The sequence below is a fragment of the Perca fluviatilis genome, chromosome 11, assembly GCF_010015445.1.
Source record: "Perca fluviatilis chromosome 11, GENO_Pfluv_1.0, whole genome shotgun sequence".
NCBI classification, from domain to species: Eukaryota; Metazoa; Chordata; class Actinopteri; order Perciformes; family Percidae; genus Perca; species Perca fluviatilis.
Genome location: NC_053122.1, coordinates 23,308,655 through 23,324,380, shown reverse-complemented (window position 1 = coordinate 23,324,380; position 15,726 = coordinate 23,308,655). Strand labels below are relative to the sequence as shown.

Sequence of the window (15,726 nt, the reverse complement as noted above, 5' to 3'; positions counted from 1 at the left end):
GACTGAGTTTGGTTAGTAACAGCAGCATTCGTAATCTGTAAAAGAAGTCTGTTAATCAGCCCTATGTTATGTGAGCTTTTAAAGCACCAACTGCGCTCCAAAGAGGCAACTCAGTGGTGCTTAAATTGCTTATGTGTCCGTCAGAACATACAGGGAATTAAGTGTAACAACTCTAGGAAACCATAATGGTTATGCCAAAGACAAACTGCTCTGACAAAGAAGAAAAAACTAAACAAATAAGATCTGCCAGACAAATATGTTTTGTACATGGTTTTACATTTGCATGCAACCTACCTTTTGTATCAAATATATGTTTGCAAATATAATTTTGTTACTTTAATGTCAAATATGAATGTCCTCTCAACAAGGCCACACATTCACTGCTAACAATTGTAGATTTGACGGTTTTGCAAAAAGCAATCATTTACAAAAACAGCAATGTTCTGGCTTGTCGGTTCCAAGCACCATTATCTTTATATAATAGGACTCCTGAGCTAAAATTATGTTGCAGACTATAGGGGAGAAAATGTGCTCAATCTTTGCTATCTCACCTGATTAAACAGACAGGGTCATGTGGACCGCACCACGTGGACCGCACCATGTAGGGGAAGAAATCGTCGCTTACTTTTAGTTTTAAGTGTAAATCTGGTTGTTGGTTATAATTAGTAATATGCTCTAATGCTGTTGATAGAAAGGAGTAACCACTTCCATCAATGGAGAAATGCATCATGGGTTAAAGGTGCTCTTTTCAAGTCTGATCATAATTTGCTTCACACTCCAGGGATGTTTGTATTGATCTTATTGCAATTACTGCCCCCAATACTGCACCTAAATAAAACCTTCTCAGTGGCAGGACTGAATACAGGTTGCCTTTGTTCTTCAGAAACAGTAGCCTCTCAATTTTATTTGTTAACATAATAGTCATTGGTTATATATTTAATTGTAATGGTTGGAAAGTTATGGAAACTGCTGCAGACATTAATCAAAGCATATTCATCAAATCAGGTCTGGTGAGGGAAAGTAGCGCACTGGGCTAGTTCTTGCTAATTAGCATGGCAATTATTGTAAGCTGTCACAGTTCTTAAGCAACAGGGTGGACTGTGTGTGCTCCAGAGCGTAATCCCTCACAAATTACAAGATAATGGAGGCAAAGAGAGGCCACTGCTTCAAAAGGAACCAGGAGATAAAATCCCCAGCAGGGACATTTTAGGGACAGGCAGGGAGAGAGACTGCAAGCGAAGGAAAGGTAGGGGAAGGAAGTACAGCATGTAGGTTACTGTATTCCCTTCACATGGAGCTGTCTGAATAGGAGAAGCTTATTTGCCTACTAAAGTGATTAGATTCAAAGGAATCACGTCTGGTTGTTCGTCTTTTGACAGTTTTTATATACTGTAGTTGCAAAAGGTATTTTGAAGATAATAGCCACCATTAATCACTTTTGATTCTGATATATTTCATGTTGTACAGCATGAGCACAGCGGATGGTTTGGCTAATAATCATGGCTAATTTTCTTTTTTTTAGTGTCGTAGGAGTCATTGTAAGCTGAATTTTTCTTGTCAAGAAACAAGAAAGGATATTTGCAGAGAAAAGGTACAGCACTTTGTAGGATAACCCCTAACCCTAACCCACGGCTGCACAGTCCTCTGTCGAACTCCAACCAGGCAAAAAAAAGTAAAAAAAAAAACCTGTGTAGATGGACCATAAGTGTAGTGTAGCACCTTTAAGATCTACTGTATGGCACTGTCATTTACCGCTAAGTTGAGGGTGAAGACGTTTTAGAAAAATAAATGGTGCATCTAATCACTCATCAGGAGATACATGCATTGTTTCTCTAAAATGCTCTCAAATGCATTGTCTCTTCTTTTAATCATCAGATATAGCCATTATTTGCACAAGGATATTGTCAATAGCACTGCTACTAATGTTGACACTGAAGCTGTTATATTCATGAGGATTTTACTGCCTTGATACTGTAGGATAGCAAGGAAATTGAAGTAAACAACTTCATTTTAAATGTATAATTTCTTTTTTTTAACATTTACAACACAATACCTGAAATGTATTCAAAAGCAAGTTGAAGCAACAAGTCTTCCCAAGTATATCAGTGGAAACAAGAGCTGTATGCATCATTGTAGAAGCGAACATTTAAAAGAATATATTATTATACTATATTATATTTGCCATGCTGTCACTTTGCAACCCGGACTGATTACATAATACAATTACTTTATTTGTATTAGTATTGAAACAGCTCAAACGTGCTAATTACAATTACTTTTTCTGTTAGCCTAAACATGGTGCATTCTGGTTATTCAACATTTAAGGTTTCTGATAATAATTGCATAATTCTTATAGTAATAATTACTGTACACTCTAGATATTAGGGTGGGGTACAGCGATACACGGATTACCCAGCTTGGAGCTTTTGAAAATGAAATAAAAAATTTAACAAGTCACAATACTGTCACGATGAGGCACACCCACGGCATTTCAATGAGCTTCTGTGGATCTGGAGCATACGGTAAATGCCAGCACCCCTCATCTCGCAAGCTTCTCTGCCAAACAGACTGTGAGACTGTGAAGCCATCCAAATATGAGTGCAGCTCTCTCATTAATGATTAGTATTTATTATGTAAACTGTGACAGCTCTGATGTGATGTGGAGACGGAGACTACCAGGGGATGATTCTGTTATATTCAAATGGAAATTAGCCCATACCCAGTATATTGATGAAGCCCTGCCTGAACAGTTGGAGGATGCATTTCTCAAAATGTTATAATATTCCTCTAACATCATAAAAAGTGCATTGTTCCTGAACCATTACTAAAACTGAAAAAATAACTAAAATCTGAAGGGCAGACACATTTTACAGTGGAAAGAAGAAGAATTATTCAAAGCCAAATCAAGTTCAATCAGCTAGTTTAACATTGCCAAAGACTTCTACTTCTAGTTTTTGTCTTATTTGTGCACATTTTCTGTATGTTGTTTTCCCATTAGCCATGAACCAAGTCAGATCTCACTTATAAGCATTCTTTACAATTTTGTATTCATTCACCAATTTCAGTTTTAACTAGAGATTGCCATAAGAATGCAATGGTTAAATAATCAATCTTAAGTCTTTTTTTGTAGATTTGTTTTTAATCTGTCTTGCATGACTTGAAGAGTATTTTACCTTCTGTCAGGACCAAAATTGAAAAAAGGCTTTTAGTTTTAGTGTGTTTTAATACTTGACAATTTTAAATGTATGTCAGGACTGGGTGTTTACAGTCCTGACAGTAAATATTTCTATTTCTAAACCTTATAACCTAATCAATAATACATTATTGACAAGTTTACAATATAATACATAGACATAGTACACAGCAGTTATTGATATTTATGATAAAGTACAGTATCTGCCTCAGCTTTGCAGACCATTTGTACTACTGATTTGTAAACTGCATCACACACTGATGATATATGATATATGATCTCCAACAAAGCCTCCACTGTGGTTTAACGGGAGAATAGGGATGTGCACTGTTAACGTTTAACTTAAGTTTTGATTACTGTAGATAGCCACACTGTTATAGTATGATAGCATCAGTACTCCAGCCCAGCATCCAAACACAACCACTTGAGTACTAGAGTAATGGAGAGCCACAGCAGGGCACAGTATAATCAGCAAGACCAGAGCCTCTGTGTACCCTCTGTGTCACTGCTTTGTTTCTGAGTGCCCTCCAATTTCAGATGAGTCGCCGCACTTGTATTTCCAAATCCAGCGACAATGCACCTGCCAAATTCATTGCTTCCCTGACACACTTTGCTTGCATTCTGTTTAGAATGTATGAAGTAGTTTAACATATTTTATACAGGCTAAGCATATTTATATTACAGGTAAAATAAATACACATTGGGTGATGTAGATACAGTTCCCAATATTTAACTGTACAACTCAGTATGGTATCAAGAACATGACAATGACATTAGGAGTATGGGGGAGGAATCAAGAGCAATATCAATGGCTTTCTTTTTTAACTGGTATGAACATATGAAAATGTTTTGTTGTTTTTTGCACATCATGACAGCAGAAAAGAAAACATTTTCTGTGAAAACCATCTCTGGAGCACAGAAATTAGCACTGGTGTAAATCTTTATGTGCATTAGTTTCCATGACGGCACGGTGCTAGTTTCCATGACATCTCTGTGCCTTTTGTTGCCTATTTTAATCATTTACATTTGTCAGTAATAGGTATTTCACTATCACTAGCCTTGTTATAGCCAGCCAGCCAGTTTTATTTTTTTATTTGATCATTCTAACTATCATCATTTCAGTTTCTCTTTTGTCGAAACTGGCAATGCAGATTGTCAATCCTCTAAATAAGAGAATCTGCAAAAGTAGTTATGGTCAAATTCCTAAAGAGCTGATTTCACTTGAATTAAGTGCATTGTGAACAACGATGGAAAGGAGTCTGAATGGAATTGCATTAAAACTCCTACGCTTGCCGTGGGCCTTTGCCTACACTGGTTCCTGTGTTGCAATTGTGACGTGACTAACTCTGAGAGATGGTGGTGGCTCCATTTCTGGGAAAATAACAGTAATTTAAGGTGAGCTCCTTCAGTCACTTCTACTTTTCTGTAGTGTTTCTTATTTCTCTTGAGCCACAGCTGGGGGACTGACAGGATAGTATCAGAATGCAAATAAGGCTGCTTCCACTGTGTGGGAGGTTATACACCCACAAGTATCTTAACAGATACATGAAATATACAAATTCAAACATACTGGACTTTGAGATGCCATAGACGAGAATGCTAAATACATAGGTAAAACCTATGTTAATCTCACAAGGCATATTAATGAGAGCTTGAGGGAGAGACCTCCCACCTGCTTCGTCCATCATGCCGTTGCTGGTTTGCACAGCTTTTCACGTCAGTCAGATTGAAGGTAGTGTCTGGTGCAGGGTGGGAAGAAAAAGCAGAAAATATGAGATTTATTTTAGGTGTCTCTATATATAAATCATAAAACTGTTGTTGGGTGACAAACTTGAATTTCCAAAGTGTCAACTTTGATGAAACAAAATCCTTCATCAATTTCCACAGTAAATGGAAGATGCACAAATTTGCCAATGAAGCTAAAACAAAATACACAGAGTAATCTGCATTTCCAGTTGTTTCATTGTTTGTTAATAGCTGGAAGGTAATGTTCTTAATACCTTGTACAGTGTGGGATGAGGTAAGGGTAGAGAAACCTTTAAGTCGCTGCTGAAGATTCACCTCTTCTTGTTAACAATCGATTTAGTTGAGCTAGACACCTTGATTTCATCTTCTTTCAAATTTTTGCTATTGTTTTCTTCTGTTCTTCTTCTTGTTTACTTTTGTAATCATTTGTTCAACTGCGTTTTTTTTAAATGTGCTATACAAATCACGTTTGACTTGACTTGACAGTTTTTGTGCCATGCTTTCAGCACACCCTCTCCATGTTCATGTCCTGTATCATATCCACACATCCAAAGCATGTTCATTTGAGGCAGCAATCAAAATGGGTAGCTGCTTGAGTGATGGTGTGCACATGCAAGCCTATTCAATTGTGTGATCTGCTGAGGAACTGCATGTCTTTGAATCAAATATGAGGTTTGTAGGAATGGATTTCTGCAGGGAAAATAGGATCAGCTCACTCTGCTGATTCACAGAACATCTACAAAAAAAAGAAAGAGAGAGACAAAGAAATTGAGTCTCTGAACAGAATTATGTAAAAGTGGCAATCTCATGACTTGACTTGACAGTTTTTGTGCCATGCTTTCAGCACACCCTCTCCATGTTCATGTCCTGTATCATATCCACACATCCAAAGCATGTTCATTTGAGGCAGCAATCAAAATGGGTAGCTGCTTGAGTGATGGTGTGCACATGCAAGCCTATTCAATTGTGTGATCTGCTGAGGAACTGCATGTCTTTGAATCAAATATGAGGTTTGTAGGAATGGATTTCTGCAGGGAAAATAGGATCAGCTCACTCTGCTGATTCACAGAACATCTACAAAAAGAAAGAGAGAGACAAAGAAATTGAGTCTCTGAACAGAATTATGTAAAAGTGGCAATCTCAGTTTCTAGTAGACTTCATTATACATAAATTATCAGGTTTATTTTTTATTTTTGGTGGCATTTTTTATTTTTATTCAACAGTACAGCTTGAAGACATGAAAGGGGAGAGAGACGGGGAATGACATGCTACAAAGGGCCACAGGTCGGAGTCGAACCTACGGCCGCTGCGTCGAGGAGTAAACCTCTGTATGTGGGCGCCTACTGTACCAACTGAGCTGTCCGGGGGCCCGAGTATCAGCTTTTAAACATCACCTTCCAAAACCTCTTCAATGGCAAATAACTTGTTAATTTCGCAATAGTGAAAAGAACCAAACTTTTCTATGGCTATCTATCTATCGTTTAATACCACTTCATCATATCCACTATTAGGGATCGTGGCAGTGGTTGAAATTAGTTTACTTTTAAATCATAATCTGGCATTACATACAATGTGTGATAACAAAAGCTATTCTTTGCTTGGAGAAGTAATCTCGTTATAACAAGGCTTTACCTTTATGCGTAAACCACCAAGTGTGCAGGCAGCGTTTTGTGAAGGGCGTTGTGCGCTCTCCTGTGGATTTTCTTGGACACTGTGCTCAACAGGAAAGCGAATCTTTGAGCGCACAAATGAGGATGTTGGATGCAGTGTGCATTCGCCTGGCACCTGTTGCTGTCTTTCTTATTTTCAGCGCTGGTCTACTGAGGATTTAACAGCATCATCGCTCACCATCACACCAGGACAATGTCGGAGGAACAAACTGATTCGAACTCAAGTCGGTACTATTTTGACAACACCTCTACTAGAGTCCAGAGCAGCTTCGTGTTTTCAGGACCCATGTTTGTCATTTTGATGGTGATGATGGTGACTTTGGTCGTTGTAATAGTTTTGGGTAACGCACTGGTCATTGTGGCCTTTAAAGTGGACAAGAGTTTGAGGAGACAATGTAATTACTACTTCCTAAATTTGGCGATATCAGATTTTCTTGTAGGTAAGTCCAACTTTAGTTTTTTTTTTATTTGATAGACCATGGAATAGCAGAAAATAGAGTAAACGATGAATGTGCTATATCTGTCATAAAGGCTTTCTGTATGAGGTGATATGTGATATATGCATCCATGCTGATATATACAGGTGAAGTTTTGAAATCCTTAAAATATATTTGATGCTTCTGTGTATGCCTGTCAATCTCCCTGTAGCTTACTGCACTAATAAGTAGAGTAACTGAGTTGGTCTACATTGCTTGATAATGTTTCTTTCTTTCTTTCTTTTTTTTTTGCAATGGGAGGGCTCATATTTGTACACATGTAATCTTTCTATGACCTGCTGTTCCACACTCATTCCTCAATTTTTGCCACCTTTCTTACTTTAAAATTCAGTGAAGTAAAAATGTAATAATATGGTAACACTTTACGAATGTGCATTACTGAAAATGTACTGTGTATTCCCTGATTTCTGATCCCTTTCCCAATAACTGTTTCTGTAGGGGCATTCTGCATCCCAGTCTACATGCCTTACATCCTCACAGGCAAGTGGACAATGGGTCAAGGACTGTGCAAGCTGTGGCTGGTCATGGACTACCTGCTTTGTTCTGCGTCTGTCTTCAACATTGTCCTCATCAGCTACGACCGCTTCCTGTCAGTCACCAGAGCAGTGAGTGGAATGTCCTGTGCCTCACATCTGTAATGCACACAGCCATAAAAGTGTTTTTAGGATTGTGACTCATAGCACACTAGCCTGCCATATTTGTAAAATAAATGTATAAATGTAAATGTTTTCACAGTCAAATAAAGGTAAACCAGAAGATGTTTTGTTGTTAATTCTAAACTTGCCCGGGATCATTTCCCTTTCTCACTTTCCACTTAGGCAGAACTAACCTCTTCTTTTCTTTTTCTTTTTCCCAATTGGAGTGAAGCGTCTAAATTTTAAAGTTAAAAGTTGAAAAGCCCTTTCCTTTCTCACCATACAAATGTTCATGGTTTGTGGTCTGTGGCTTCATTTCTGACTGGTGGGTCTCCCAGGTCATTGGTAGGGGCAGTGCCACCTCATTCTCCCAAATGTGCCCATCTGCAGAGGTTAATCATTCCTGACCCATTCAGGCCCAGTGCCACCCCTAATTATAGCTCTTCCCCATGACGAAGATAAAAAAAAAAAAAAAGTCACATTTTGACTTTGGGACAGACTGGGCTTCAGAAAATATAGTCTAACATTTGATGGCTAAACTTAAATACTTACTAACCTATTACCAGCAGATTCAAATTATTTAATGTATGTCCATGCAACTATGTTCCACTGCTTTATTGTGCTGAAATAAAATTGTACGGCATGAGTAGGCATGTCCATTTTCTATTTTCTGCCCATCTTGGCACATACTATATCTAGTTGTTAGCATACATTTCAGCTGCAGCTGTTAGAGACATTGAACCTCGTTGGGGCTTGTCTGGGCATTAGCAGACTGTATCCTATACACACGTGTGTTAACTCAAAGGTGGGATGAGGCTTGGCATAGTAGACAAAGAGAGTGTTCTCTTGCCTTTCACAAGCAAACACTTAACATCAGAGCAATGAATACAAATAACACCAGAGAGAGAGAGAGAGAGAGAGCCTCTTCTTTAATTAGCTAGCTTTGATCATAGAGATCCTCCTCCGTGCCATGGTCCTTCCAACCTGGAGAGATCAATCACAGCAGAAACAGGCCACTGGCTGCCAAGCAGCATTTTCCTAAAAGCATTTCTCTCTGAAGATTGAAAGACAAAGGGTCGTCAACAGCCACAGGACAAAGTTTGTCTTTTTAAAGAAAAGACGGAGTCAGATCAGATGCATATATTTGGCAGTTAGATGAAATGTCAGCACATTAACATAATGCTAACTGCACAGTATTAGAAAATATTCTATTTTATGTGTTACTTATGATTATGTGAGTGACGTAAGATGAATCCCTAGTAGCTCTCAGGAGGAATGTAACAATTTAAAAAGATATGCAAAATTTCAGATCGGATTCATGAGCACACCTGACTCTTCTCCGTTAAGTCTGCCATCACTACATGAAGCAGAGGCAAGAATTACGTTATACCAATTCATTCATACAAACACAAGGGTAACTATTTCCATCTTCTTTGAAGAAGAACACACTGTCATTCAGAACAGGGGCATATATTCAGAGCAGCTGGAGTGGATAGTAGGCTGCCTGCTGAACAAGAATGTTGACAGGGACATACTGTAGGATGTGACACTAATTGAGACAAGTGGTTATGAGAGGTGCTTCATTGACTTAACACTCATTCACACACTTTTCTGCAGTGCATGATGTCAGGACCTTGAAAAGGTCACATGTTCTGTTTGTCCACCAGAACGTTCTGTGATTTCACAAAGCTATAATTATGTAGATGTTGAAAGATGCAAATTATATGTTACAATATTATTAGCTTGATGATTATATTGTGAGATTCTTTTAAGGGTTTCACTGAATGCTTTTTGTAGACATGGTGGTTTAAAGCTATGGCTTCTGGTTGAAGGCCAGCCTCTGCATTAATTGTATCGCTGGGCTGTGATCAGTTCAAGGTGATCAGTGTTGTGTTTTAATACATTTACTTAAACACAATTTTAAGGTACTTCTCTTGATTATTTGTACTTTCTACTACGTAAGCAAATGGTGTGTTTTTTACTCCCCTGCATTTATCTGACAGTTAAAGTTACACCACTAGTTACTTTGCAGATACATATTTTACATACAAAACATGTGATCAGCTCATAAAATATTATACATTGTTACTTGTTACAGATTAAACTACATAACAAGCTGCAACATTAAGTTGCTGCTTACACATTAATGCATCACTAATGACAATCCAATTTTAGAACAAATGATGATATAACGCTACAGGGGCCATTCTGCCTGCATGACATTTGTACATACATTTAAAACACGTAATATTTAGCTGGGCTTTTAGTTGTAATGCACAATTTGTACAGTACACTGTGTTATTGCTCTTATACATCAAAATACCTCTTCCACCACTGCTGTTAAATTAATATTTTCTACCTTTCTATGGCTAAAGGCAGTGTATTTTCGGAGAATAAATGATTATTTTGTGCTATTTCTCCAATAATGGTAGGATGCAGCAATTGTAAATCAAAATGAGTGACACCATACTGGCAGTATCTCTCAGTATATTTTGTGATTTGTGCTTATATTTACTGCAGGTAAGTTACCGTGCCAGACAGGGCATGACTCATCAAGCCATAGTCAAGATGATTGCTGTCTGGGTGCTAGCCTTTGTCCTGTATGGCCCAGCTATCATATTCTGGGAACTGGTGGTGGGCAAAAGCCGCGTGCCAAAGGATGAGTGTTTTGCGGAGTTCTATTACTCTTGGTACTTCCTTCTGAGTGCCTCTATGCTGGAGTTCTTCTCTCCTTTCATCTCTGTGGCTTTCTTCAACCTCAGCATTTACCTCAGCATACGCAGGAGGAGGCTCCACAGCAGGGAGGCCCAGCTCCAACTTCAACTGAGGGAATCCGCCTCTGCCCAGGAGAAAGGTATCCCCCTGTCCCACAACTGGTGGTTTGGGATGAAACTGGCTGTAAGACGCTCTATTCAATCCCAGACCTCCTCTCCCACTTTGGGTAAACTAGATCCCTCAACCAGCAGGGCTGTCCAGCCTAGCCGTCTGTCCAGGGATAAGAAAATTGCTAAGTCCCTGGCCATCATAGTGTGTGTGTTTGCCATCTGCTGGGCACCGTACACCCTACTGATGATCATCCGTGCTGCCTGCAGAGGGCGGTGCATCCAGCATCACTGGTACGAGGTCACCTTCTGGCTCCTGTGGCTCAACTCTGCTATTAACCCATTCCTGTACCCACTTTGCCACAGTAGCTTCCGCAGGGCCTTTAGCAAGATTCTCTGCCCAAAGCGGCATACTACTCCCCCATCATCTGTCCTTCGTTCTGGCCAGTGACAAGCGGATATCCATGAAAGAATGGGGATGGACAATGTGCCCAAACATTTTCAGCAGGTGAAGCTAAACTGCATCATCGTTTGTCACATATACCATAAATAATAGATTTCAACTGTGCTTTTATAGTGTTTGGATGTATAAGGTTGGGACCGTACAGTATGATGTAATTTACAGTTCCCTGTGTTCACATCTAAAGTATGTATTAAACATCCATCATAGGTATGACAGTAATTCTCCTGTCCAAAAATCTGAATATACCAACACAAGTATAATGATAATTAATATAGTAGTTTTCACATTCTATAAGAAAAAGTTCTAGATTTCATATTTTGCTTGAATGAGTGCCATATAGGCTAGAAGAATCATCAATTATGTTGTCTAGGTTAATGTTCATAAAAAAGACAAGTGTTGCCCTCACTGTGACAGCCCTGCTTCAGCTGAAGTAAAACAGATCCCTATCACCCTCTGCTGTTAGAATGTTTACTACTATTGGTATTACAGAAGCACAGTGACAAGTATAAATGTATTTCAAATGATCTATGTTTGGGGCTGGTTGTTATACAATAGGTTACTAATGGATTACATTTCTCCACACACTGAGTATACATATTCATCACCCCATGCTAAAAACAAGAAATGGCTTCTTTGCTTTACTGTAAAAAAAACACACAAACATGAGTAAACATTCCGTTTTGTTAACTTTACGTACTGTACCGAGAGAGAAGAGTTTACAAACAATGCCAAAATAGTATTTTATTGTGATCAGCAGATGCATGTATACTTATGTGCCACTAGATGTCACCATTAACCTTTGAAGCTTCCCGTGTTTGCAGTGCTTGAACATTAGGCTTCAAATTCATAACAGAGTGAAATCACTCGTTGAGATTGGCTAACGTTTCCATTAACTGTTTTACTTAATTGTTTGTATTTGATTTGTCAGTTAAATATGTGCTATATTTTTGCACCCCAACACTGACTAATTGAAATTGTAATAGAGAAATGTAACCTAATAATCATAGATCCATACAATTAGCTGTTGCTATCTTTCCAGTTATTCATAGTGAGTGCTTTCACTCACATAGTGTCGGTTGTTATTGCGTTTTTGATCAGTTACAGTATGTCTTATGCTTTTGCAAATGTTTATATAGTCTTTAAGTGCTGTTATGCTATATATTTTTGGTAACTGTGTTACTAAAATATTGGAGTAGTGCCCTAAATGTCTCTTGTCTCAGAAGAAAGTTATTGTATAATGTACAAAGTAGAATCTTTTGTGCTTATTTTAAGTTCACAAATCACACATCTCTGTTACTGGCTGAGGATCGATATGCACAATATAAAATTAATGAATTAAGCTCTGATGCATTTTAAAAGTAGTTGCTGTCTACCTGATGGCTAATTGGGTCAGTGCCAAGTGCAGAGGGTCTTTTGTTTGATGTGCAGATGAAATGCTGAGACTGCAATACCATTTTTGTATTGTTCCCCAGTCTAGGTAGGTTTGATTTGATAGATTAAATGAATTCTTTCCAGATGTAGACTTATTAGACCTGTAATTACGCCATCATGTTAGATAGTGGGGTTACATTTGCAGGTGCCTGGGTCCCACAGGGGACTTGCATTGCTCAAATTGTTGCTGTTGCCCGTGTGCACATCTGGGCCCCTGGTCAGGTGCTGGGAATAAGGGCACAGCTGCAGGGAACAGGCCTGTGCTCCCCCCCTCGCTCCCTCTCCGCCTGTGGCATGGTGGGGTACAGAAGCACACTTCTGACCAGAGGGATGCAGGCACATTTCCCTGGGGACGACAGAACTGCATTTATCAGCAGAATGGCAAGGCTGGCTTTACTCCCTGTGTATCTAAATGCGACAGCAAGAGCCGTATCACTGTGAGGAACGCTTGCACTGTGTGCAGTTCTATTAGGAGGACTACTATTGATTTTGTTGATAGATTGAAATGTCATGGCATGTGTGCCAAACCAATGGGGCTACTGACTGAGGCTGTGTTGGGGATCATGCTAACTTAAATTGGTCTAGGAGGGGTAGCACCATGAAAAATACAGATGAGAGATTTTAATTATGTGCACATGCAGATGTGTGTGTGTCCTTTTAATCTTATTCAGTTTGTATACATGAATGTGTTTATGGGGAATTTGGATGTCTGTGACCTCAAGCAATGACTCTAAAAGCTGTGACCCCAAATGGAGCACACCTGTGCCCCTTAAGTTTATAGAGTCCCATTAGCAGAGACTCAGTCAGTGATCGGGGGCGGGGGGGGGGGGGAATGGCTGAATAGTTAAAGTCTTAGTTTGCACTTTGTTAGGATGACTTAATGCGGAATTATCTTGTTTTTAAACTGGATAACACCTCTGGTCTACACAATAGACAATAAAAGGTGACATATGTGGAATGAAGCCACTGTAGTGTTTGGCGTAAGGAAATACCAGATCCACATTCCATTTCCCACATACTTTTTACAACAAGGGGATGGCCAATATGCTACACTAGGATTTTAAAGTTAAGCTGAAATATAAAAGTGAACCGGCAGACAAGACCGAACCACTTCAGATACAGGTCAAAACTGTGACCTCTTATTGTACATCTTCCCCCAGCGTAGGATGTGCACTTTCTCAGCTAACTAAATGTAAACCACAGTTCCATATTTCATGAAGGACACACTCAAAAAGAAAAACAGACTATTTCTGCTTCATTTTTCCCTTTTTTTTTCATTCTTCCGTTTTTCCCTCTGCTTTTTCCTGCAGTGTACTTCCTGACTAGAGATTAAATAATTCCATTGGAATCCTCTTAGGATGGGTTCCCAGCACTTGGCAATTAAACAATTACATTTAATCAGCATGGGGCGACGCTTCAAGTCACCCTCATTTCAGACGTTGATTAAAGCAATTCTGCAGTGGTTATTGCTGTCGACTTTCGAAACTGTGGTTCACTTAGGTTTACTGCATCTGTGGGGTCAGGATGGATAGCAATATGGCAGGTTCAGTGATGGTCGAGAGCTGTATCTGCCTGTGGTAGGTAAAACAGTAATGATAGAACTCATGGGAGACCTTATATTGTCCCTGAAGTCGGAGCTAGTTAGATTACTTGGACACATTTTGACCCTACAGCAAAGAAGACTCAACGAACAATAGAAAGCAGAGGGACATTAAGTTATGCATGTGGGAGTCCAGATGTGTGAGCGTGTGTGTGTTATATTTGTGCATTTGACTGTGTCCACACACAGCTGTTTCTTTCTGCATCTACATTTAGGTGCATTTGCAGTGAATGAAATGCACCTTGACATATACAATTTCATCATGCCATGCAATAACATCTCCCTCTGTGATGCCAAACAAGCTGAGAGAGGGCACACAGGGGGAAGAAGGCTTTCGCGTGAGCCGTATTTGACATTATGCTCGAGTAAAAGAGTGCTACGTGGCATAGTGCGGGAGCGAACTACAGTCTTCCCTGTGCAACACAGATGAGTTGTGATGGATGCCCGGCCCCCTCTTGTGAAACCCAGGTGCCCCTGTTTCATAAGGCACCCCACTGGCTCCCCAGCCCTCTTAATTAGCGGCTTCCGTCAGCTGGCACCCAGGCCTTCAAGCACCAGTCACTGGCCTCTGCTGCTGAGGAATCCAGTTCACTCCAGATCTTCAGCTTTTCTAACAGATGGATACATTGGCGGGTTGAGAAAGAGGCATCACGTTTTTGAAAAACCTGTAAATCATCTGTGAATTTCCTGGTATCTAGATCAGGAGGAGAAAATGCTGTCTTGGTTTTAATAAAGATGGGCTACTGCAGAGAATGAACCGTGAGTTTTTAGTCTGCAGATACACTGTACAAAACATTGATGATTTTTATATGATGAAGTCAAATATAGATAAAAGGTTTCACTAGGATTGGAATGTAGCCTTTTTCCCGGTGCAGTATCACAGCAGCGCTGTAACAATAGTCTCCTCTAATGACATTCCCCTAGTAACTTCTTGCCTCTACGGATCTCACAGGGGAAGCGCTACAAAAAGTGATAATTACATGAAATATACATAGCGAATAAAAGGAGCATGTTTACATAACCAGGCCCATAAATATCTGACGGAGAAGACATTGTTCTCTGACTCCTTTTAAGCTGATCTCCCAGGGATGCCATTTTAATGACATGATGGTTTAAAGAGATGCTGCTCCATCTCGTTCCATATTTAATTAACTTTTGCTTTTCTGACGCAGAGGAAAAACAGAATAAAGAACGTGTGATAGAGACAAACACACACGATAGCGGGGAGACAATAACAAATAGCTGGGAGAACAGAGAGGGAGGCAGGGGGAACATGAGCAGAGACCTTGTCATGCTTTTGTGAGCTGTTTACAATACAAGAGATGCAAGGGGAGGAGGAGGGGTGGTGGAACAAGAATGGGGAAGACTGACATGGGTGAGAGAGGATGGCAGTGAAGGATGAGGAAGAGAGGACAAGAATGAATGAGAAAACCCACATTTTAAAAAGAGAAGGATGGAAAAAAATTAAGAAAAAGGAGAAGGGGAAGAAACGAGTGAGAGAGAGAGCAGGGAACAATGTAAACCTTCATGTTTTGTTAAAAACCATATTCATTACTAAATCACATTAGTTGTTTGTAATAATAAGCTTAGGTATGCAGTGCACAGATAATTGAGCAGAGATAACTGGACATTAAGTTTCTGTATGGGAGGGGGCAGGGTCATTTGAACT

The 15,726-nt window shown here is 39.5% G+C and overlaps 1 protein-coding gene across 1 annotated transcript; it reads left to right on the top strand.

The window, feature by feature from the left end:
• Positions 1–6,690: 6,690 nt before the first annotated feature.
• On the top strand, positions 6,691–11,014 carry LOC120568995 (histamine H3 receptor-like). Its single transcript, XM_039816776.1, has 3 exons — positions 6,691–7,049; positions 7,545–7,711; positions 10,262–11,014. The coding sequence occupies exons 1-3, from the start codon at positions 6,803–6,805 to the stop codon at positions 11,012–11,014; spliced, it is 1,167 nt and encodes a 388-aa protein (XP_039672710.1). The 5' UTR covers positions 6,691–6,802.
• The last annotated feature ends 4,712 nt before the right edge of the window (positions 11,015–15,726 follow it).